Source organism: Notechis scutatus, chromosome 1, assembly GCF_049901735.1.
Source record: "Notechis scutatus isolate UNSWTSFEM ecotype Mainland chromosome 1, rNotScu1.2, whole genome shotgun sequence".
Taxonomy (NCBI): domain Eukaryota; kingdom Metazoa; phylum Chordata; class Lepidosauria; order Squamata; family Elapidae; genus Notechis; species Notechis scutatus.
Window position 1 is genome coordinate 40,457,594 of NC_142009.1, and position 25,799 is coordinate 40,483,392.

The 25,799-nt window shown below is 37.5% G+C and overlaps 1 protein-coding gene across 2 annotated transcripts in view; it reads right to left on the reverse strand.

The window, feature by feature from the left end:
- Positions 1-23,966, reverse strand: part of ACSS1 (acyl-CoA synthetase short chain family member 1) — a 42,157-nt gene extending 18,191 nt beyond the window's left edge. The window contains exons 1-4 of one of the 2 annotated variants that reach the window (XM_026684652.2): positions 23,472-23,966; positions 6,734-6,830; positions 1,267-1,466; positions 743-918 (exon numbers count right to left, since the gene is read on the reverse strand). In XM_026684652.2, the coding sequence (XP_026540437.2) occupies positions 743-918; positions 1,267-1,466; positions 6,734-6,830; positions 23,472-23,799 (801 nt within the window). In that variant the 5' untranslated portion in view covers positions 23,800-23,966. Of the gene's footprint in view, positions 1-742; positions 919-1,266; positions 1,467-2,240; positions 2,334-6,733; positions 6,831-23,471 lie in introns of those variants that run through there. The other variant, XM_026684661.2, reaches the window with a different exon arrangement.
- Between the last annotated feature and the right edge of the window lie 1,833 nt (positions 23,967-25,799).

The window sequence follows — 25,799 nt, forward strand, 5'->3', positions numbered from 1 at the left end:
AAAAGAAAAAGAAATGGAAAACACAGAAAGGCTTGCAAGATTGATGTCAACCCCTTGAGGTAGTCAATTCAGGAATCAGGCTGCACAATTTTTACTGAAACAATACTTTATTGGAGTAGACTAAAGAATCACTTTAGTGTAGAGATTAAAGTATGAGGTTAGAAACCAGGAGTCTAAATTCTAGCCCTGCCTTAGGCACAAAGCCAGCTGGGTGATCTTGGGCCAGCATTTTTTCTCAGCACTAGAAAGGAGGCAATGGCAAACCATTTCTGAAAAACCTTGCCAAGAAAACTGCAGGGACCTTTTCAGGCAGAATCAGAGATAATTGAATGGAAAGGGAAAAAAACCCAGTAATAACTTGAAAGCCTGACTGGCAAGTGAGAAGACTAAGTATGAAATATCTTATTTTAAAGATAGGATACATACACACACACATACAGAGAGCCTCCCCCATGCTTTGTAAGTCATAGTGACTACTAATAGGTTTAAAACTGGCTGGGCAACATAAACAAATATCATCCAGGAGAAAATTGAGTATTGCTGCATGAAACAGTTTCTTTTATTTCAAAAATAAAGGGGTGGGGAGGAGTTTGTTCTCTCTCTGGATAATCTAATGCTAACTTTTTACTTTAGCCTTTAATTTTTCCTAAGCTAGGCTTCAATATAGCATGCATTATACAGTATCATGCAATGTAAAAACATCTGATTAGAAGGAGTACTATGAACACCATGAACAACATACTTCTTCAAGGAGAATATCATGACTGCATGTATGGATTTTGTTGTCAGTTCTCTGGGCTACAAAGACGCACTTGATACTTGGACAGTTCTTTACAGCTTCATCCACGGTGCTTTTCAGTTCTAGGATCCGTCCTCCTCTGATTCCCTGGTTACAGGTGATCACTGCTTTACATTTAGCTAGCAAGAAAATAATTTGTAGAGACAGCAATTTTTAATCTATTCCTCAGTTTTACAACATAATCTAATAAATAAAAACCAATAGCACATAATATATTGTAAGGCAACAAATCCTATATAGTAATGAAATGCTCAGGATTGTTTTTCTGCTAAATGGACTCTGAGAATTTATTGTAAGCAAGGAGTCTTCATAAGCTTTTACATGCCATTCTACTTTCATAACTAGAGTCCAATAAATGCTATATTGTTGACATGTTGCTTATCTAATGAAAATGTTGCATTTCCCCTGCAATAACAAATCCATTAATTATTATCTGAAAAGGTTTTTTCCCCCTAAAACTTACTCACCATCATTTATTCTCCCTGCTAAAGATTCTGCACTGAATCCAGCAAACACAACTGTATGAACAGCACCAATTCTGGCACAAGCCAACATGGCAGCCACTGCCATTGGAGATACAGACATATAGATAGCAACTCGGTCTCCCTTTTTTATGCCATTTCTCTTTAAGGTATTAGCAAGGCGACAAGTCATGTCCAAAAGTTCCCTGCAATGTAAAAATGCCATGTCATTTTGGTTTACTTTATAAATATGGTATTTCAATCTACAAAAAAATCATAATATTTATCAAGCAATTTTACATTTAAATCTAATGCACTTAAGTTTAGCTTTTGTAGACTTAATTTCTGCTCTTTACCAAGATAATCATAAATTAAACAGGCACTGTCACAATAGCAACAATTTTAGAAACAATTTAAAATGCAGAGATATTACAAAAATAACTCTTAGATATAATAATCATTTAGATAACTAAATTTGAGGAGTTAAAAATAGTTGAATTTTTAAAATTACTGATATCATCAGAAATATCTGGTATTCTTCAGCATTCCTAGCATTAAAACTACTTTAAAGAATACTTTATAGGAAGCTTGTTTCCTTGCTAAGTCTCAAGATCTGTTGTTTGTCTATTTAAATTATTTTTGTGACAGTAATAATAGCCTAATGCCAAATCAAGAATACTATCATTTTAAGAAAAATACTTTCTCTTCCTTTTCTTGTTCTCTTTGTTGTTTTTAACTATTTACAGTTCAAATGGATTACCAATAGAATGAAAGAAAAGCATATTATTTGCCAAGTACTATATAGTACCTTTATGGCAAAATTACATTATTACCTGGAAATCTCACTCCATTTTTATTGCAACTCTCAATATATCAACATTATTCAGGAGTATGTTTAAAGTCTGCAGGCTTCTACATAGTAAAAGGTCATTTTCATAAATAATTTGTGTGAGGCCAGAATTATATTTCAGAATTCTGACCTGTGTTTGTCTCACAATACTAATGTGGATATCAGAAGGCATTTCCGGGGGAAGAGATAGAGAGAAGGTGTTTAACTCTTGTAATGTCCATGGATTTTCATCTGCAATTGTGCTGTGGCCATGCCTGGTCATGCTACTGTGCTTTGAGATCAGAAGAGACTCAGCTGCAGGGAAAGAAAGACAGTCTAGAAAGGATTCCAGGGATGGCCTGGCAAATGCAGGAGACATTATATATTTTTCCTTCTAAATACTATTTCTTTGAGCAGATTTATATTGATTAGGAAATACCAGCAATTCCTGCTTCCATGAGGATTTCCATAGATGGAATGTAGGTCTTAGTCATCTCTCCCAGACTAAGATGTGAGACAGACTGAACTATCTTGCTTTCATTAGATAATATACTTTATATTGCTTGATAGTTCCACTGATCTTCCAAGAGTGAGCTAAATAATATGAAAACAAGATAAACTACTTTGTATACAAAATTTGTAGTTTGTAAATAAATTCTTCATCTTTATTGTAAAATATTCTCATTACAAACGCCATTGTTATTCATGATAATATGTTCATATTGCTGTTTCCAATACCAAGGGGAGAGAATTTGTTATTTTATTTATTGTACACAATTTCTATACTTATATTTATGAAGAAGGCAAGCTGCCCTTCCCTAATCCAATAATGCACAGATAAGAAAAGTGTGTTGTAGTGTCCATTATGTGCACACAAATTAAAATTACATCCAAAGGTAACATTTTGCATTACTTTATTGTAAAAATGCCTGTGGCTTTCAGTTCAAGGCACATGCAGTTAGGCTAAAGATGGAATGTAACCCACTCGCTTGCTGTTATCTAGAAATCCTTGGGACTGAATAGAGGAGCCAATTTGTGAGCAGCCAGAGGCCTACTAATTTAAAAAAAATATTGTTTTATCTCTCCTCATGTCTACATTGCATAACTTTTTCCATTTACCCTCCAAGAGGAGAGAGGAATATTAATACTCTAAAAATGTTAACAGCCCTCTTATGCTGATAGTTCCTAAACAGAATAGTGTTAACCTTCACACAGTATTTATTCACCTGCCAATTTTATAATATGAATGTCACACTTCACAAGAGTACATTTTACTCTGCAAATCAAATATTCTTTTCAAATAATGTATTATATTCACATGCAATGTACTTAAGTTCAGTATAACAAGAATGTTGTTAGAATGCTAATCCTTTTTAATTAAAATTGCACATAATGTATATGGGCTTAAATGCTAATCAATGGATAACTAGATCAATTAAATTTCATAGGTTCATACACACTGAACCCTAAACCAGACAACAATATTTTAGTCTATCCTGTTGTGCAAAGTCAGGCAGTAAATTGAGAACATTATTTAAGATAAAGAAAGCTGATTCTTATTTTTAAGGAAATAATTTTTCAGTAGCTGTTTGATTACAGAAATAAAAGAACAGATACTGGTTTGATCAATAGTATTTGATTCTTTGTGAACCTTTGTTGATCATACCAGTTTCTAGCCTTTTCTGGAGGCTACTGTTATGGTTCACTGGCAGCCTGTGCAGATGGCAGCAGAATTGGGCAGTGGGGAAGACAGGGACCAGTCCGGGAGTCTGGAGAGGATTCGGACGAGGGTCCTGCGTCCTATGCAGAGATGGGGCCAGGACCATCTGGGAGTGGGGTGCTGATTCCGGAGCCTCCGGAGTCTAGCAGCAGCGAGGCCGAGGAACAAGGGGAGCCTGTTCCCAGTGTGCATGTGCGCAGAACTGCTAAAAGGCAACAACAGCTGAGATAAAAGGGGCAACTTGGGAATAAGGCTTGGAGGTGATTGCCCCTCCCATAAGGGATAAAGGACAGGCAAAGGTGAAGAAACCTTCGTGGGAAGCAAAGTCGTTCGTTCTTTTGGATTAATCCTTGAAGCTCTGTGTGGACTTTGTACTTCAGCTGGTTTTTTTATAATTCATTTGGCACTCTAGTTGTTGGCAGCAATTCAAAGGAAAGAAAACGGGTGCTAATCTCGAAGGGACGGTTTGGGACTCATTACCAGCTGGGAATGAAAATAATTTCCAGCGTTGAAATAAAACAAGAGTTGTTTCAACTAAGCCTGTGCTTAATTACGGTCTTGGGAAGCTTTGGTCAGAACAACTATTTCAAAAGATTCACTTTAATTGTAGTGGTCACTAATCCATCAACGCTGCTTTTAGGTTAAAATATATATATTGTATTAAACTTCAGAATCCAAATTGTACCTTTCAGCAGCAACCATGTTAATTCCTGCATGGATGAATGGACAAGATCATTCATGAGGGTGCCTTCACAAATTATATTATCCTTACATGGAAAATACTTCTATACACAAAGCCAAGACAATTGTACATCCACATCAATTTGTTACTGCAAGTCTAACCAAGTAAGGTACGGTGCTATAATATAAAAAACAATCTTCATGCTGTTGGTGAACTGTGTATACCAGCTAAACAACATAAATAACTTTTTCGCAACCTTGTGTCTCCAGCAGAATTCGATTCATAACTCTCAGAATTACCAGCCAACATAAGAGTTGGAAATTTGAATTGCACTCCAATACATTCAAAGTAAACCAGTTTGAACAGGCTTAGATGGCTATATAATCTTCAGTTTTGGTCAATCAATTCAGAATAATCTGGTAGCAATCAAATGAAACATCAAAATGAGGAGAGAGCTCTGTATAGAATAGATGGAATTCACTCAACATGCTAAACTATAATGTGGTTTGTTTTGTTCTGGTTTACATATGTAGCAACACTTGACTTAGCATGTTGAATGAACCCATCCCGCTGTAGTTTATTTTATAAGCCTAGTTAAGCAAATCATAGCTTAGTGTAATGTGTAATGTGATAACCAGAAGAATGTGATTCTCAACTAAGAATGTTATTAAAAAAGAAACACAGATCAGAACATACAAATAAACAGAAAGAAATGAAGGTTCCATGCTTTAGCTTCCAGTAAATTCATAACATTTGGCTTCTTGAAACTCAGTAAACTATAATTTGGTTAACTTATTTTAGTTCAGCTAAGTAGGTGGCATTGTGCAACCCAGGTTTGGAAAATAAAATAAAAATCTCAGAAGAAAGCAATAGCAAAATATGCAGTATTGTGAAGAAAATTATGTGAACACCTAAGGATTCAATTCAAGAAAGACTTGACATTAACTGTGGGTCAATATCTTATGTGAATACAGCCAAAATAGTAATCTTATGGTTTAGACCTATGTGTAAAGTCACAAAATTATGATATTTTAGTAACCACAGTTAAATTAATGATACATCAGTATGCAGTACAAACATACTCAGTACATATGTCTATATGTGTACAGTATGTATATATGTATACACACACAAACACACACACAGTGCCTGTTAACAACCTGAAGTAGTAGAAGCCGAATACAAACTTACCATTTCATCAGATGCTTGTGAAAGAGGCAAAATATTAGCAATGGATGAAAAAGAAATAAAACCATCTTGTTGATGTATTTTTGCTGCATATTCTTATTTTTCTTTCTCACTTTGTAGGGGGCATGCATAAGCGCACCAACGTGCCTACCATCCCTGTCCTATTGTTTCTTTTATATATTTTTTATTTTTCTTATATGTATCCATGTATTCATAACTATGTTTTTACTTATACCTATTATCTTGTAAGCAATTGACAAATAAAAAAAAAATAAAAAAAATAAAATAAAAATTTGCCACCCAAAGTTGCTTAGGTGAGATGGGAGTCCATATAAATTGAGGGTAGAATGCTATTCTTACACATACCAAACCTGCTTTGTTGTTAATGTTCAAATAACTGTGCAATATAAATATAATTCTCACCTTGAATGCCATACAGTAAAAGCAATTTAATTACAATCAGAATCACTACCTTGTTAAAAAGACTTTGTGATTCTCACAGTGACCTGTCATAACAATTGTGATTCTCTAAAAAAGGTTTAGTAAAATACTGCAAGATAAGCAAACTGAAACTGACTACCAATTCTATTTACTAAAATATTACAACAAGAACTGGGACTAATGCAATGAAGTCACATTATATTGCACTTTACAACCCCATTGTTTATAGATGGTAATTTTGGTCTCAATTGCTATCATAATCTGAGGTCTTCCCATATTAATGGATGTGAGCTCATTTTCAAACCAATTCATGTCTAGTTCTCAATTCTAGTTGCTGAGGGATGTTGTCACAGAGACATCATACTTGTGGGCTTTCCAGAATTTTTAGTTTGCCACTATGAATCCAGAAAGGCCTTTGGTACATCCAGTGAGTTCTTTTATTTTTAATCATCCAAAACTATTCTGATGAAGTAAATATTTTCTCTTCTGTGACAAGATGCCTTTTCTGAGAATAGTGTTATCACAGATTTCATACAAAAGCAAGCAATACTGTATGACTTTTCCAAATTCTGCACAGATAATTTTGAAACCAAGGAGGAGGAATATGTCATACCTGTAAGTTATTTTTTCTTCAGTACCAGGCTCATCTTTTTCCCAAATCAAAGCTACCTTGTCTGGTGTACGTTGCACATGTCGATCCAAACAGTTAACTGCATAGAAACAAATTGTGAAAACAACAAAGTATGTACTTGATTAATTGAAAGTGCTTACCATCTTGAGCTATTTACAAAAACAAAATCCTTAGAAGGCAGAATAGCAAAGAACAGCTATTATTGTATAAGCAACTCAAGACAGATAGTGGCAACAGTGGATATTACTCTAGAACTATTAAGAGGCACAGGGTATAATTGTGTGTTTTGATCATCACTACAACATAGAGAAGAATGTGTATTTTAATCTATATTGTATGAATTGGAGAAGTTTTGCATCTGAATATGCATTTGGACTAAGAAGCCCTTTTGATAACAACCTACACATCCATCATCATGTAGTTACACAACTACACACCTATGTTAGGTTGCTTTTAAAGACAGCTTGGAAAACCTTATGGGTCCAAAATCTAGCTAACTAAGTCTAGCAGCATAACACCTATACTTCAGTTGCAGCATTGGCTACTGAGAGATTAAAGTACTGGTGTTTTTGAGACGATGGTTGTACAAGAAAAAAAAGTACTACTGTTTCCTGGCATTTTCCTAAAAAATCAAAAGAAAAAGACATTCCCTCTAAAGCAGGGGTCGCCAACCTTTTGGACCTCGGGGATGGCCAAACTCATAATTTTAAATCCCAGGGACCACAAATTGGGTGTGGCCTAATTTGTGAGTGTGGCTTGGTGGTCATCTGCCTGGCTGGACATGGCTTATATGTAAATATTATAAATATTTATATAAATATTGATTTTTTTTAATAAAAAAAGAGCAACTTTTACCCAAAATCAGGCAAAGCAGGCAGGCAGATTGAGTTGCTCACAGAATCACAGATTCATTCAGAAATCTATCCATCTGCCATCGGCTAGCTCAGTCTGTTTGCTTGCAAGCAAACTCATAAAACTCATAAAATTTGCTAGTATGAAAACTCACAAAATTAACGCACAACACACCATGTATGTAAATATTGAATTTTTTATTTTTAAAAAAGAGCAATTTTTACCAATCAGGCAAAAAAGGCAGGCAGATTGAGTTGCTCACAGAATCGGTCAGTAATCTATCTATCTGCCATCGGCTAGCTCAGTCTGTCACATAAAATGTGCTTGCTGTGAGTCTGCACTGAATAATAGAACCTTCAGTCCTAAGGGAGGTTCGGCTGTGCTTAAAAGCAGAGCCAAAGATCTAAAGACTAGCTAAAGATCTAAAGACATCCAACCATTTCCTGCTTCCTAGCTAATCTAAATCTCCCAGCACAGCAGAACAGCTGATGGTCAGAAAAATAGCAATTTAGCAGGCAAGTTTGCCAGGTAAGGAGTAAGTGAGCAGGAAGGGTTCCCGCGGGACATGTGGGCGGCGCAGGTCTGTGTTTCTGTGCAGCCTGGATTAATTGTTTTGGGGGGTGCTCTGGGGGTGAGATTTCTCTGTGGCCCACCAAAATTTTATCGCGGCCCACCAGTGGGCCGTGGCCCACCTGTTGGCGACCGCTGCTCTAAAGGGGGACTTCCTTGATGGCTTGGTTGCTTCATAATGAAGGGGTGATGTGGGATTTCAAAATGCCAGAAAACAAGAACAAAAATTGGAAAGAAGAATGCCAAAGGACTAAGGTTAGAAGAAGAAAAAAGAAGAAGCCAAAGATGCTGGGTGAGAGATAAACCTGCAGCTGAAAGTGTATAAATATATTTTGTACTCTGTGCAGGGCTATTGAAGAACTACGGTACTTGTTGCAGGACAGGGAAGGAGTTGCTTTTGAGTTGGAGAAGCAATTCCAGAAGAATGTAATTACAGCAGATTCAGACAAAGCTGGAGAAGTAGAGGTCACAGCCCAGGTGGCTAGTAAGCCTCAACGGGAAAAGTTCTCTACTAGAAAGTTTAGTAGTGACAGGCTATAAGAGAAATTCAAACCAGAAGAAAGAAGGTAGAGAAGCGGAAATGGTTAGTCTTCCTGCCTGTAAATTGCAAGTAACCAATGTCTGACTCTAAAAGACCCTGGAGGCTTAGCAGTTGTCTGGAAAGGCTGAAAGGTGATGCCAGTGCAGAGGTGGTATTCAACAGGTTCTGACCAGTTCCAGAGAACCAGTAGCGGAAAACTGAGTAGTTCAGAGAACCGGCAAATACCACCTCTGACTGGCCCCACCCCATCTATTCTCTGCCTCCCAAGTCCCAGCTGATTGGCTGGGTCTTCTTTTGTTGCCCTGCATAGGAGAATGGAGCTGGAAAGCAGGTTAGTGGGGTGGGGAGGATTTTGCAATAACCTTCCCTCAGGAATGGAGTGGGGTGGGATGGGAATGGAGATTTTATAGTATCCTTCCCCTGCTACGGCCACCAAGCCAGCCCGCCAAGCCATGCCATGCCCACCAAGCCACACCCACAGAACCGGTAGTAAAAAACAATTGAATTGTACAACCATAGCCTAAGGCTAAAGTCAGTGATACCAGGAACTATCTTGCTAAAAATAGAAGTAATAGAGTTCAACAGAGTATAATGGGAAAAGGAAAGAAAGTTACATCCTGCCAAACTTGGATGGTAGTAGCAATAGAAAACCAGGGAATATGGCCATAGTAGCAGCCAGTATTGTCAGCCACATTAGTAACAGGTGCAGAGAAAATGTCAAACCAAAGCATCCAATGAACAGGTCAAGCCAAAAAGGACCAAGTACACCAAATGGTCAAGAAAAGCAAAGACAAGGGAGGAGACAATGCTGAAGGATTATTACCACAGAGCTAAAGTCAAAATAGGCAAAGTCAGGCAAAGCAAGAACCAACATTATAAGATGTGACACTGATGGTCATGCCAAGCAAGAGTGGAACAGTCCCAGTATCATGATGGTCAAGCACAGGTGAATCAATTAGCAGCCCAATAATAAAGAAAGCCAAGTCAGAAGTAGTTGGCAGAGTGTAAGTTTAAATGTTAACATAGAACTGAAGCTAGCACAACAATAAAGTACAGAGCTCATGTAGTTAGAAATAATAATGTAGGATAGCAGGTTGTAGCCCGATACACACTTTAAAATATCACAAGATCAATAATGTTAGATAAAGTGTTCATCACTACCTTACCTTAATCTTTCTATAATGCTTTGTTGCCAACAGTTACTATACCCCATGAGTCCACATAAGCCTATATAAATAGCTTTTCCATTTACTCTATCTCATTACTCATTTCAATATTTCAGACGTAATCAGTGTAAAATAAACAGTCTTGCATTGTATTTCAGTTTAATTGACAACCATGCAATTTAACTCAGCTAATAAATAGGATAGTTTTACCTGATACAGTTACTATATGTTTTTGCTGATCAAATATTCCTTTCTATAACACTAATTATACTTACGTTGCTTTACAAATAACAACTTTGACAGAACATTGACTAAGACTAAATTAAGCTACTGCGTACCTGGGCTTCTCCATGTAGTCTTTCTTGGCAATAATGCTGAAGGGGTTATTACTGCCTTCTTCAAGGATATTTTCCTACTTCCTCAATCTAGCCTACACTATCCAATTTCATTACAGTATTCCATTTAAATATTAGATATGACTCTACCACTATCTATGAAATAGAATACAAGGGAGAAAAACAGAAGCAAACAGAGGAATAATTTACATACACCTGGATTCAGTTTATTACTGTATAAGATGCTTTAGTCAAGAATCCTCATAAGAAAAAAGAATCAAAAATCTTGACCAGTGGTGGGATTCTAAAACTTTTACTACCAATTCTGTGGGTGTGGCTTGGTGGGCATGGCATGGCATCATGGGCATGGCTTGGACGTGGCAGGGGAAGGTTACTGCTTAATCTCCATTCCCTCCCCACTCCTGGGGGAAAGTTACTGCAAATTCCCATTCCCTTCCACTCCTGAGGGAAGGTTACTGCAAAATCCCATTCCTTCTCCACTCCACTAACCTGCTTTCCAGCTCCGTTCTTCTGTGCAGGGCAACAAAAGAAGACCCAGCCCTTCCGGTTTGAGCTTCTTCAGCGACAGACCGAAACCTTGTCTCTGCGAGGCTTCAATCCGTGCTCGCCGCTGGAGCGCCCCGAGCCGGCTGACTTCGGGGCTAAGCCACCCCATAGAGGTGGTGAAGGGGGGAGACTGCCTGCAGGGTTGAGGAGAGCCGCATCTCTCCTCCCCAGCTGGCCATTACTCCCTTTCCCGAAGGCGGTTGCAGTGGTGGTCAGAAATGGCCACCACAAAGAAGAACTCGACCGGAAAAGAATGTGCAGGAGGAAGATAAAAGTTTTAGTTGACTGGGTCAAACAGCAAAAGCAACAAATAAGGTACCCTGGAATTGAAACTATTAAAAAACAATAACATTGTTCCCTAAGAAGATTTTTAAGCTGCAAAGGAGAGAGAAAGGGGAAAAGATTTGGTTTTTTTTTTCTCCTTTTCCTATACTGACAGCTAAGAGACTTAAGTAAGAAATTGGAAAAAAATCCACTTTGACATCAATAGGCATTTAATGCTGAAAATAAAAAGTCAAAGGGATAATAAAGATTTCTGGATAATTAAAAGCTTTTGAAAACAGGAAAGGAGAGAAAAAGAATAAAAGGGCAGGATCTGGAAGAGAGGAGACCGCCTGGAATTAAAAAAGAACTTATAGCAAAATCTCAACAAGACTTCCAAAAGATACATTCTAACTGAAATATCGCAACAAAAACCCCGGGAAGAGAAAGTCGAAAAAGAAATAAGAAGATATAATTCAGGACTATCTGGATTACTTGATTTCTGGATTCTTGGTTATTGTTTTGAATGACTAAAATCAATCGGGTGGTTGTTTAAAACTGTTTAAAATGGCTCCACTTTTAGAAGAACTGAAAATGGAACTTAAAAAGTACAAAGAAGATACACAAGAAGGGAGAGGTTCTTTTGGCTTCATATTTCAGTTTTTAGAAATGGAGATTTGGAATTATGAGAAACAAGAAATGCCTGCAGAACAAGAAGATTGCGACAAAGAAGAAGCCATCTTTAATGAACAAGTAATCTTAGATGGGAGAAAAAAAGGAAAGGGGGGAAAGAGAATGGAAAGTTTAATATTGGGAAAAACAGCTCCAAAAAAAAAAGAGTGAAAAATAAGTATAAAATCAGAAAGCAACAGAAGAGGGAAATGCAGAAGAGAGAATTAGAAGTAGAGAGACAAGGGGGTAAAAAGGGGAGGGAGAAGATGAGAGAGAAGAAAGGAAAAGAAGTCATAAAGGACAGAAACAAAATACAGAGAAACAGGGCCTATTTAGAGACAATGGGTGAAAATTTAATGGAAAAAGGGATTCTGCAAAGGTACATAAGATAGTATGGTTATATTAGAAACAGAAATAATTTTAGAAAATATGAAACAATGTATGATTAAAATGGTTGATAAAATAGCTATCATAATTCAGTGGAATGCTTGTCAATAAATAAATGTAATAAAAGGTATATTTAATGATTTATAAAACATATGTGAAGAGAAATAAGGGAAAAATTAATTATGGAGATTATATGTGTTTTTAAGGAAGTATGATATTTAATTGAAAAGAAGTGTTAAAGATGTTAAGATTTTAATGATTATTAATGATAGAACTGAACTGGAACGGAATGAGGGTTTATAATTACATATATTTACAATCTTTTTTTAAAAATATAGTGTGTATTATAAGAATGTATTATAGTTAGTATTATGTATTATAAGAATGTACCAATTGTTTCAGAAATTATAAGTGTAATTGTGAATACATGTTATGTATTATGTATTATATTGATAGGTCATAACCGTATTATTAACATTATTATATTATTATTAACATATTATATTGGTATATATTGAACTTTAAATAAGAGTTGAATGGATGTTATTAAAAGATATAAAAGTGTCATACTCCAATTAGTAACTACAGGAGAAAACTTGTTTAATGAGAAAAGATAATATGAAATTGAAACAGAACAGACAAAAGTATAAATATAATGATTTGAATTGAGATGAGATAATCAAATTAAAATTGAGAAAATCAAAAGAGGGGAAAAAACTATATAGAAAATGTAAAATAGTATAAGATATGAAATAGAATACAAAAAGGAGCATGAAATTGAGTTTTGTGTCTGTATAAAGAAGTTCAACCCGGGACCACGCTATTTTCAAAAAAGATGTTTTACTTGTATTTTGTATGTGTGAAACCCAAATAAAACTTTATAAATAAAAAAAAGAAGACCCAGCCAATCAGCTGGGACTCAGGAGGCAGAGAATAGATGGGGCGGGGCCAGTCAGAGGTGGTATTTGCCGGTTCTCCGAACTACTCAAAATTTCTGCTACCGGTTCTCCAGAACTGGTCAGAACCTGCTGAATACCACCTCTGATCTTGACAAAATAGATCAGGAGTATACTGCTTCACCCTGTTGCACTACCACTGATTATTCTAGTACACAATTTCTTGCATTATTTTATGGAATACCAATATATTCTGAACAACTTGAAGACATTCTAAGATTTGTATGTATGTATTGAACCCATTTAATTACATTAGCCAAACAAATTTACTATTTATTAATGAAGAGTATGGATAATTCTTCTTAGACATCACAATAATACAACTGGGGAAAAATGCATCACTAGAGTTTGGATGAAAACTCATGATGAATGTTTTACTAATGTCCTACCACCTTTTATTTACATATATCTTTGTGAAAGTAAATTTTAGCACTCACTACAATCAACATCAAATGTTAAATTAAGGTGAATTTTAGACTGATTCTAAAACTTTTTTTAAGTAAAGAAACATAGATATACTACAACTTTGACAGCTCCTTGGAGCTAGAAAGACTCAAATCTAAGTCAACATTTTTCAGAAGGAGCTTCATGTCAGGTTGTAATAGCCTGTACCAGAGCTGAAAGCATAAAAGAAACAAAAAAAAATTGGTAACATACTTATTAAGGATTTGCCATTGGGTAAGAATTTTGGCAGAATGATAGGAAAAATCATCTCTTCAGGAAACAATGAGATAAAAGCCATAAACAGACAAAAGAGGAAGTCAGTATTCACCACCACCCCTTTTTTTAAGTGGCCATATTATGCATCTTTATCAGCTCTCGGAGCCCCAAGCTTATCTGCTAATGGAAGCTAAGTGTTTTGAACAGAGATAAAGAGGTGGAGAGAAGCAACTTTCACCCTGTAGTGGGTAGCGGAATCAAGTTAATTGTTATACAGGAGTGCATGTTTGTTGCTTCCAAATCAAAGAACCTGAGATACTTTTCAACACTCCTTTTTGAGGGAAGGCCTGCTGATGAATCAATCAGTGACAGGGAAGACAATTACTTCAATCAGAATAAACAGCCACTTCTGACTCACATATTAAGATTTGGTAGAACAAACTGCACTTCAATTCCTGCCCAACATAAGGCAATTAACAGAAAGGTGATAAGATAAAATTGAAGTTATCTATCATAGATCAACTTCCCTGAATAAGTACTTGATCCCACTTGCAGGCTGGGTTCACACAATCAATCAATCAGAATAGAGCTGGAAGAGACCTTCTAGTCCAACAGCCTGTCCAGTCTCTTCTTAAAAACCTCCAGTGATGAAGTATCCACAACTTCCACTGGTTAATTGTCCTCACTGTTAGGAAGTTTATCCTTAATTCCAAGTTGCTTCTTTCCTTGATTAGTTTCCATTCATTGTTTCTTGTCCTGCACTCTGGATCATATATACTGCTATCAGTCCATGGCCTGGAGGTTGGGGACCCCCCATTAAGACAGTTAGACTACGGTAGCATCCAAATTTGATGGTTATTCTTGACTCTACTTTCATAATCTTTTCTGTCTTTTGCAATTATATTGATGCTCTTACCTCTGTTCTCCAGATTTGCTTATATTACAGGTGGCCATAATAGATGAATTAAATAAATACATCCCATAAATAAATTAAGGTTAAACCAATGGGCAAAGGCACTGATTTTCTGTTTTATTTAGAGTATTTATATTTCAGTTTTAATATTTTAAGTACAATTTTATTCTATTTATTTTCTAGTTAATGATCTTAAACACTATTTAATGTAAAAGTGAGTTGTGTATTTAATAACATCATCAATAAGATAAAACTCAGATAATAAATGCACATATTAAATACAACCTGCATTATCTAAAAATTATCTATTTTTTATTTTTTAAAATGAATAAAGTTGTTGAATGTAAAATAACATTTCTGTATCCCTGTATCTAGTGTGTGATTCCATTTTAACAAGATCTGGCAATGAGTTGGAAAATAGGAGTACTATAAAAAGGGAAGTAAAGAATCAAGGGGGATAGTTACATTTAGATATTATAATAATCACACTCTCACACACAAAATCTAGGGCCGTGCACACTTTTTGAAAAAGATCTGCAATATGTTTTAGAAGTATTATAAACAGTCCCTGCTCATTAAAACAATGTATTTAAAAAGACTCATAAAAGCAGAAATGTGTTTTTGTGCAAGAACAGAAGCTTGAAAATGGAAAGTTACTTTAGTATATAGTAGTAGAGAGGAATTGTAAGGTCTTCTGGATCATTTCCAAAATCTATACAGCTGTACTCTTATAAACTATACTCTATAATATTCTTAAAACTATACTAATAAAGAATTGATGTGTTTATAATCTCTGTCTTATTATGAATATTTATTACCAATTAAATTATTATCCTGATTCAGTTTTAAAGTGCTGTGACTTATATCTTGTAAGACTTGTGAAATTTTATGTGATAAATTGTGGATTTTAAAGTTTAACCTTACACTGAGAGAACCCTACTCTTTAAATGTAATAAAATCCATAAAGGTTTGTGCTGAGTTGGCTGACATTGTTCTTAAAATTTCAAATTTTCCCTTTAAAAAACTTCTATTCCAATTTTGCCCCAGTATTTCTCAGATAAACTGCAATTATCATAATCTATAAATGTGATTCAATAAATCTGGAGGACACAAGTCAGGGATCATATCCAATTGTTAACAATAAAGATGGGTGGCTATCAAATTCTGCAATAATGCAGTGAATCATTACAGATCCATGGCAATTCTGTGCCACCATTCCATAGCATACCAATGCACATTTTTCATTACAATTAAATTAATGCTTTCATTATCTACAGAAAACCAAATAATAGCATACTATGGCTCTTCAACCAACCCCTTCATTAATGATTTTTCTGCCTTAATGAAATTATTTACAAGAATTTTACAGTTAGCAAGAATCTAAAACATAAGACAACTTCTGGAAAATTAGTAACTACCATTAATAAATTCCACTGTATGGATATATAGCTTTTCGAGTAACTTAATTCTTGGAACAAAAGACTAAATGTTAGTCAATGATCAAACTGAAATGGTTTTAATGCAGTGTCTTAATTATGTATAAGCTATTCATTTGTAGCAATTAAAGATGCCTGTCTTGTTGAATATTAACTTATAAAATGCAGCAGATGAAGATTATATAGTATTTCTTGAAATATAAATGACAGTTTTTCTCAGTTTTTTTAAGCTTATGCCAATTGCAATAACAAAATCTGAACTCAGCCATGTCATAGGTAATTGAAAAATTAATTCTGCTTTCTTGAAGAACTGGATGCACCAGCTTTTGATCTGTTATTTGTTTTATAACAGTTTTACTAATCTACATTAGAAAAATCAAATCAAATCATTATTAGGGAGTAGGTTTTATTGAGCTCTATGAAATTTAACTTCTGAGTAAATACAAGTTTTGCAGTGTCCAAGAGCGAGCCCTAGTAAATTTTTTAAAAATAAACTGAACCTAACCATAGGTATAAATCAGTTTACTGTGCAGTACCTAAACAGGATCTGATCTTTCTAATAGAATTTCTATATAGAAAAAGCTTTTGTTTTTAGTGGAGAGTACAAATATTTTAAAAAACCACAATCTCTAAATATTTATTATTACATTTATACGTAGACTAAATAATTGCAGTATACACTTTTGTTAAATATCTTTGATGTCACAGATATTTTATTTGTCAGGGTTAGCTAGTATTTTAGTTGTGGTTGTAAAACACCTAGACCTAAGGGTACCTGTTCCTTTATATCTATCCATCCCATCAAGTCTGGCAGGAAAAGCTTCTTGGGGGTGGGGGGGCGTCTGCTAGGGAATGCTGCTAGGAAATGTCATCATGCAGGAAATACTGTAGGAAGAAAGCTTTTCTGTTGTGGCCCCCAACTCTATGGAACCTCACTCCCCACCAAAGTTGAGGTTGACCCCTACCCTATTTCTCTTCAGAAAGGCCTTTAAAACATGATTTTATCAACTAGTTTGCGGATGTCATATAAGCTGGAAGTTGTTATATGACAGTTAATGGAATGCACCCTCTGTCTATTTTCCTACTGTTTTTATTTGTTTTTATTTAAATTTAAATTGATTACTTTAATGGTTTTCATATGTTTTTGATTGTTACTATGTTTGCCACTCGAAGTCACTATGTGAGATGGCTGGCTATACAAATGTGATTAAATAAACTCTTATTACTGATATAATATTCCACTATGAATTTAAAATTTTATAACTGATAACAGATAATCAGAGTTGGAAGGGACCTTGTAGGTCATCTAGTCCAATCCCCTGCCCAAGAGGGAGACCCTACACCATTTCTGACAAATGGCAGTCCAATCTCTTCTTGAAAGTCTCAAGTGATGATGCTCCCACTACTTCTGAGGGCAAGCTGTTCCATTGGTTGATTGTTCTCACTGTCAGAAAATTTCTTATTTCCAGGTTAAATCTCTCCTTGTTCAGTTTCCATCCATTATTGTCTGGCCTACAGGTGCTTTAGAAAATAGCTTGACCCCTTCCTCTCTCTGGCAGCCCCTCAAATATTGGAACACTGCTATCATGTCCCCCCTGGTCCTTCTCTCTTCACTAGACTAGCCGTGCCCAGTTCCTGTAACCATTCTTCATATGTTTGTTTCCCCTAATCATCCTGGTTGCTCTTCTCTGTACTTTTTCTAGAGTCTCAACATATTTTTTATAGTGTGGTGACCAAAACTGGATGCAGTACTCTAAGTGCAGTCTTACTAAGGCTTTATAGAGTGGTATTAGTACCTCACTTGATCTTGATTGTATCCCTCTGTTAATGCAATTTAGGATTGCATTAGCTTTTTTGGCTGCTGCTGCACACTGCTGACTCATATTTAGCTGGTTATCCACTAAGACTGGTTATCCAAGATCCCTCTCACAGTTACTGCTTATTTTATCTTTACTATTGCTGATGAAACCTTGATTAATTGATTAATTATATCTACAAATAATCTGGGGCTAAGACATGATGAAAGCTAAGTGAGGATCTTACTCCCCAAATTTTAGAAGTGTATACAGCATCAAAATACACATGCAAATTTATCTGCTAAGAAACAGTTTAATATATTATTACTGTTTGTATTAATGTTAATCATCAATGCTATCAGATGCCTTTGGGTTATAGAAATTGTGAAAAAAATGCTCTGAAAACAGGAGCATAAATAGGCTACTTCAAGGTGAATACCACAGAAACCAATTCTATTATCACAATCACTGAGTTTATTTAGATTTGCCACCTCTGTACCTTTGAATAAAACTATGTGAATATTGGAGGGAGATTCAACAAGTGTTCTTTTTTCACATTTTGTGTTTGTTTTGAATTTGGGCTGGTTATCATTAGTCTTCAAATATTGCCATACAAACTATGTTAACAACAGAATACATTCTTTTTATCATCTGGGCAATTCTTTATCACTGTACTCTAAACCAGGTGATCTGAACTACAGCATTATTTGTTGTCAATCTTCTGTATGTTTATATATTTGCTGAACAACATAAGGCCACAATTTAACTAACAATAGTTGTTCTTTATTAAGCACATTTGTAGGGCACTCATTCAAAGCAATTCTGGTGGAGTATTTTAAAAGGACTGTGTTCCTAAGCTTTGTTTTTATCAAGTCTAAATAGGCTGATTCAACCAATCTATTAATATACATAATTATTACAGAATATGATATTCTGCATTCAATTCTTTGTTTTTATTTACTTTAAAAAAATCTATTTGAAGACTCCTTTTTATTAATGACTAAATTTTTAGCAACAGTTTTGTAACTATTCCGATTTTCTTTTAATTTGTACTGGGCCTAGAAAAAGGCATAGAATATTTTTTTAATACTATGATTGGTCACGCAGTCAGACAGATGTTTAGGCTGAATTTGGCATTTTTAATCCACCCACCAAGTTCTTCCCAAAGACCTGGGATAGGCAGATGTTGTTGTTTGATGGTGTTAAGAGTATGATTGCAGGATGTAAGCTGTTCCAAATAAAGCTGACTTTTGTTGTTTTTGTCCATCATTATTATTTTTGTTGGTCATACTATTATTACTATTATTTGAAAATTACCAGAGTGTAGCTGTGTCATTGGTATGAGTCTAACATAGTGCTGGAAAAAAGGAGAGTAATATTATAGCTTCATATAAGGGAAATATTCTGCATGATCTAAAATATTAAATGACCAAAAACTCACTGTGAAACAGTATTGCCATGATATAAAACCTGTATGATCACACCTTGCTGCCATGACCCATAAAAAGACCATGTTGATTACTGCTAGGTTCTGTATGAGAAACAAAGTGGGTAAGAAAACTATTCTGGAAGCACCATGAGTTAACAGTACAACTGTATTTCCTATGTTAGGAACAACCTATAAGGTCAACTTAAATATACAATATTTACATATATTACAATCTTGAGGGCATTTATGAAGACCTAAAATATGGGAAATTTTTACCAAATACTTGTAGAATACCCTTCAACAAATAAGTGTGTCGGCGGGGGGGAGGCATGAATATACATGTGTGTATGCCTCCATACTTTTAAAATGGGCCTCAAAATCTGAATATTTCAGTGCACTTTTAAATTAAAGGTTGCCAATTTTTATTATCAGACTTTTTGCTATCGCATTTAATTATTAATGCTGCTGTTTTAGTCAATGATATTTTGTACTATATCACTCTATACTTTCAATTTATAAAGTATGTTGAGGAGGCTTTGCCACAAGACAAGAGATATCAAACACCTACATTAAATAAAAAATAAATCCATAAATGCTATACTAAATTCCATTTGTTATTTGTTCTATTAAGTTAAGCAATAGTCTTTGTGATGTGACAATTCCCTTCTGCCAAAATAGCCATTCATCATGTAAGCTCATTCTGTTCCTCACAGGGGCCTGCTTTCTTTCACTTCCTATTTTCTCAATACTGTACAGTACACAAGTTCAAACCAGAGATATACAAAATGACTTTCTAAATGTACATGGAGATATATTTAACAAACATTCAACTGTAAATTACTTTGTGTGCACATTAAATACGGGCAAGGGGAACCTTTCTAAGTTCTTTTTTTAATCACAGGGCACCATTACAACTGTCATCACATTTCACTATCTAAATAAATATCTGTTAGAATAGCTGGAAAAAAATATAGAATTTGGGGGGATATTTGGACCTTCCAGAGACAAGGTTCTTCCATTTCTAGCTCTGGGATGGGGTGACACTACCCCACACTAACTCGGTCTGCAATCTGGGGGTCCTCTGAGATTTAACTCCTTGTTAAAGAGCAGATGGGAGCTGTGGCCACTACCGGGCCTTGAGCCTTTCAGAACCAAGCTGCAGAAGTGGTGAGTGAATGCATATGTGCGCACTCCATTTGTGTGAGTGGTGGGTGTACGTGCCCACCATTCTCACAAATGGATCTATACATGCATGCTTACCTACCACACACACAAAACCATCCCCTCTACCCCCTCCAACAGTCTGCAAAACCGAAAAGGTTGGGGAACTCTGAGCTAGGAGACCCTTTGCACATCTTCAGGCAGTGCACCAGTTGAACCATTCCTGAACGGGAGGCCCTGCTCATCATCACTCATGCCCTTGTAACTTCTCACTTAGCTTACTGAAAATTCTTTACATAGAGCTGCCCTTGAAGAGCATTCAGAAAATTCAACTGGTACAAAATGTGGCTGTATGGATAGTGAATTATATCAGCTACATGGCACATGTAACACCACCAGTGGTGGATTAAGGCTCACTGGTGCCCTAAGCACTGACAAATCTTGGTGCTCCCCTCCTTTGTACATATTGTACAAACGAAGCCATATTCTCAACTTTGTGGTGCCCCCTTTGGGCCTGCTGCCCTTAGCACATGCTTAGCCTACTTAACAGTTAATACACCACTGAACACCATTATTAATAATGTGAGTTGTACTGGTTGCTTGTGTGTTTCCAAGTGGTGTTCAAGGTATTGGTTGTCACCTTTAAAGTTCTATATGACTTGGGACCTTAAGAATGTCGTTTTCCAAGAGTCTGTGCTTATTCAGTTTGATCCAACTGATTGGGCATGCTGCAGCTCCTGTCAGCAAAAGAGTGTTGACTATTGAGAACTAGAAGACAGGTCTTCTGTGTTGTAACTCCTGCCTTGCGGAATATTATCCCCTGGGAGTGTAAAATGGCCCCAACCCTGTTGGCTTTTTGCAATGCTTTAAAACTTGACTACATGCTCGAGCTTGGAGCTCAGAATGTGTTAAGGGCCCTGTTTCTTGGCTATATTGTTAGCTGATTAATTATCTTACTGCTGTCTGAATTTATTTTCCAGATATTTTTACTTTTTAAAAATGTTTTACAATTTTAGAATTGTAAGCCACCCAGAGCGACTTGGTTGAGTTGTACAGATACAGAAATCAACAGATAACTAAATAAAGAAAATAAAGAAAACATAGGCGAATGTGCTCTATATAGGGCTATCCTTGAAGAGTATTTGGAAGCTACAGCTAGAGCAGAATGCTACCATGCCTACAGTTCTAATGGCTCCTAGGATGGCCCATGTAATACCACTGTTGTGTGAGCTACACTGGTTACCAGTCTGCTTCCAGATTCAATTCAAGTTGTTAATTATCATTAAAGCCCTTTTGTCACATGAGTCCACGATGAGAAATTTTCTCACCCCAATGGGATTGGCTCACCCCACTCGTTTCAAGGGGCATGCCGAAGACCTCATTGGTCAAGGAATTCTGGCTGGTGGGTCCAACAAAAGGGCCTTTTGCTGTGACTTCCACCCTCTGGAACATCGCATCCCTACCTTCTTAGCCTTTCATAAGAACCTCAAAACCTGGCTCTACTGATTGGCTTGGAGCCCCAATGGGGGTGTTCCATGTTGGAGGTGGTTACTGGACTAAGAAAAAAAATCCAACCTCCACCCAGCAGTATTCTAGTTTTTTTACTTGTTTAATCTCTGTTCATTTTAATACCATAAAGTTTAAATATTTTGTATCTTTGTTTTTATTTTTGTAAGTTACCCAGTTGCCTTGACAGTGAAATAGGCACTAGATAAATTTAATAAATAAAATAAAATAAATACTTATTGTAAGTAGTGCCACAAGCCTTATCCAGCAAAAGAGACTGAAATTAAAATCTAAGAAATCTAAGAGGCGTTGAAAGTTGCTATATTACATTGTAATACATTTCAGAAGACAACAATTGAAATTGAAGTTAAAATGCCTAGCCAGGCACACTGAACCCATGGAAAAAGTGAAAAACTGTTAATAAATTAAAACTGATGAAATTTCTTAAATATTTTGATGTTTCAAAATTTCACATTTAAAATGTTAGTAACATATTAAAATAGTAGGTTAGTGCTTTAGTACTTAAACACTAAAGACTTTAAAGTCCTTTATCAAACAAGACAAGCTGCTTTTTCAGATCTTAATACTATCTAATGTTTCATTTCTATGTTTCATTTTCTGATTCAGTAATAGCACTTTAGTTTTTCTTAATAGAAGTTCCTTTTGGGTGTCTATAATTTTAGCCGTAAAGCCATATAATTAATCTGGTAAACGACACAATAAAGACTATGCATTCAACCGTGGGTTATCAATGACATAGATGATCACATTCTTTTGGAGCATGTTAAGCAACAGAGAAAATGCTCTCTATGGTAGAATTTTATTTTCATACAGGGTTTTTGAATGTTGGCTTAATTCATAACCTTTTACCGACTGATTGATATTCCCTCTTCTAGGAATCTCTTACTGTACTTGCGAACATAAGTATCTACAGTAAGCAAAACATTTTGAAGTTTTGTCTTAAATTAAACCCAGTGAATCCTATCGGTTCTAGCACCCATCAAGCAATAGGAAGCTAGTATTTAAATTAGCCGAATTCAACCTATTGTAAACGAGATCGGGTTTTCAAGCCACCGTCTTCCTCTTTCTCTGTGCAAGGGTGGAGTGTTTTGAGGGAAAATTATTGCGCATAAAGTACAGCCTCGGTCGCAAAACGTTGCGACTCCAAGTCAGGCCTTCTTCGAATGCGTCCGTACCGCGGATCGCTTTGGAAAGGAGAGTCTGATGCTGTCACTGCGTTCCCCCCATTTTCCAACCGCACTATCGCTACGCCAATATTCCGGATAGAGGGTGCGAGATTCCAGATAATTCGGGTGTGACTTGCCTGCCCACAATTTGGGAGTGGCTTCCAAATGCCGGAGTGCAGAGCTTCCACCGTGCCTTTCTCTTTCGAAACCTGGAGCCTAAATATAATCATCGACCCGCCCGGAGAAGGAAAGGACCGAGGGACCCGAGGCAGTTTCGGGGCCGTTGCCGCCGTCCCTTCCCCCGTCAAGGAAAGGCGCCTCTTACCCGCCACATTTAACCGACCGCCTAAGAACCAGCGGATCCGGCCCTGCGCGAAATCCCACTCGCAGTCGGTGTGGTGCGGGGTGTCCCATTGCAGCGTCTCCCGTGCCAGAGCCCCCCAGAAAGGGCCGGGCTCCCGGTTTGCCCGCTCGCATAGCTGCCGGTAGTTTCCCTTCAGGGAGGGAGCGCGCGGTTCACCTCGCCCCCCGCGATCGCTGCTGTTACGGCGGGCGAAAGAGAGGGGAGCCCAGGGGGTGCTTAGGTAGCTGTGCCTCCAGAGCTGCTGCCTGCCTACGGCGCTCCGCAGGTGGCTCAAGGCGGCGATTGCCATGGGCGCTTGGGTCCACCGCCAAAGACCGGAGAGGGGGGGAGCCGAGGGCGGGTAAAACGCCGCCAGCGAAGAGTCACGGGGAACGGCCCGAGCCTCACGGAGGCACCAGGCAGCTCTGCCAAGGGGGCCCTTGCGCGCCGCCTCTGCTTCGCATTACGCCTTTTCCTTCCCTTCTCTCCTCCCCCGGTGTCCGCCCGCGTTTGGAGGAGTTCCTCGCAGAAATCTCCAGCTTTGATAACGAGGAAGAAACTTCTAAGAAGCTGACCAAACAAACGTTGGTGCCGCTGAGGCTCAGGGCAGCATGAAGCTTCATAACTCCGTAGGAGGACGATCCCCCTCCCTCCCAGATAACTTGGAAATGTCAATTAAGGTGATTCGAGGCTAACATATCCATTGAGGAAGTCCAAGAGTAGTAAATGGTGCCAAGCGCGTGCACGTGGTTGTGGTTTATAGAGGACATAACAGCCACGCGGTGGGAATCGTGAGTTGGGGGAGCTACCTCCGAAAAGCCCCCTTCCTCTTACCCAGAATATTAGAAAATTACTGTGGACAATTTTCTAGTTTTAACGAGCTAAAATATAACTAATTTAAAACACACACACAACTGGCAAAAACAAGAACAAAAGCTTGGGGGGCGGGGAATGGAGAGATCCCAAAGGGAGTGATATTTAGTTACTCTCTTTTATACACATAAAGGCAGAATAAAATACAAAGCAGGCTACCGGGGGGTTTTTTTTTTTTTTTTCTTAGCGGACAGGGGCAACGATGGATCCAGAAGGTTCTTTTCCCTTCTATCAGTTACCCACTATCATCAGGTTAGGCCAGTGGCTTCGCGCATATCATAGTTGACCCGCGGCCGGGAATCTTTGGGCACCAGGGACTGGTTCTGTGGAGAGAGGTTTTTTCACAGACCAGAGGGGTGTGTGGTTTCATGTGCTACCTGCATCCCGCCGATGGGGCTTCACTCGTTTGCGCCAACCGGTTTCTGACATGCCACAGCCAGTCCATGGGTCAGTGGTTGGGGACTTCTGAGTTAGACAATACTTCTGTTTTCTTTTCCCCTTTTCTTGAATGTCCGTCCTTTAGTATAAGTTAATATCAGTGTATTTCAAATTGGGCCTGCATTGCTTTGTGTTTACAATTCTAATCACCTGATGTTATTCTCACATACTCTGGTTCAGGTTAGTTGTTCCACATGTACTTGTTCCGCAGTAGAGTACAGATAGTCTTTATTGACTGACTGCTTCATTCGGTGACTGACTGAAGTTAGAACAGTTGCATGAAGTAGATCTATAACCTGTACTCAAAATTGCATCCATCATAGCATCCAGGGGTGGGATTCAAATTTTGTAACAACCGGTTTGTAGGCGTGGCTAGGTGGGCATGGCCATATGACTCGGTGGGTGTGCCTTTTTTTTTGGCAGCAACCCCCCCCCCCCCGTTTTTTGGCCCTCCTGGGCCTCAGGGAAGCCTCCTGGGGGGTGTTTTTGCTCCCAGAAGGCTTCCCTGGGGCTAAGGAAGGAAGAAAATGGAGCATAAGGGGGACATGCAGCACCCCTCTGTGTTCCATTTTGGGGCCTTCTGGGCCTCAGGAGCCTCCTGGGCGAAGCAGTAAATAAGCAAGGGGAATCCCAGCACAGTTGATCATAGAAACAGCTGATCGTTGGGAGGGGGAAAATACCTTAAAGAGTGAGTGGGCGGGGAAGAACGCAGTCAGCGATGTCGGGCATGCACTCAATGTTGCGCATGTGCGATAAGGACTGACTGGGAGGGGAAAGGAGGGGATGGGGCTAGGCAGAGGCATGATTTGCCAGTTCTCCAAACTCTGCAGAATCTTAACAACTGGTTCTATAGAACCGGTCCAAACCGGTAGAATACCACCCCGATAGCATCCATATGGTCATGTGATCATGATTTAGGCACTTCAAAACGGGGCACATTTATGATGGTTATGGCATCCCATGGTCATCTGAGAGCTATTTGCAATCTTTGCAGACAGG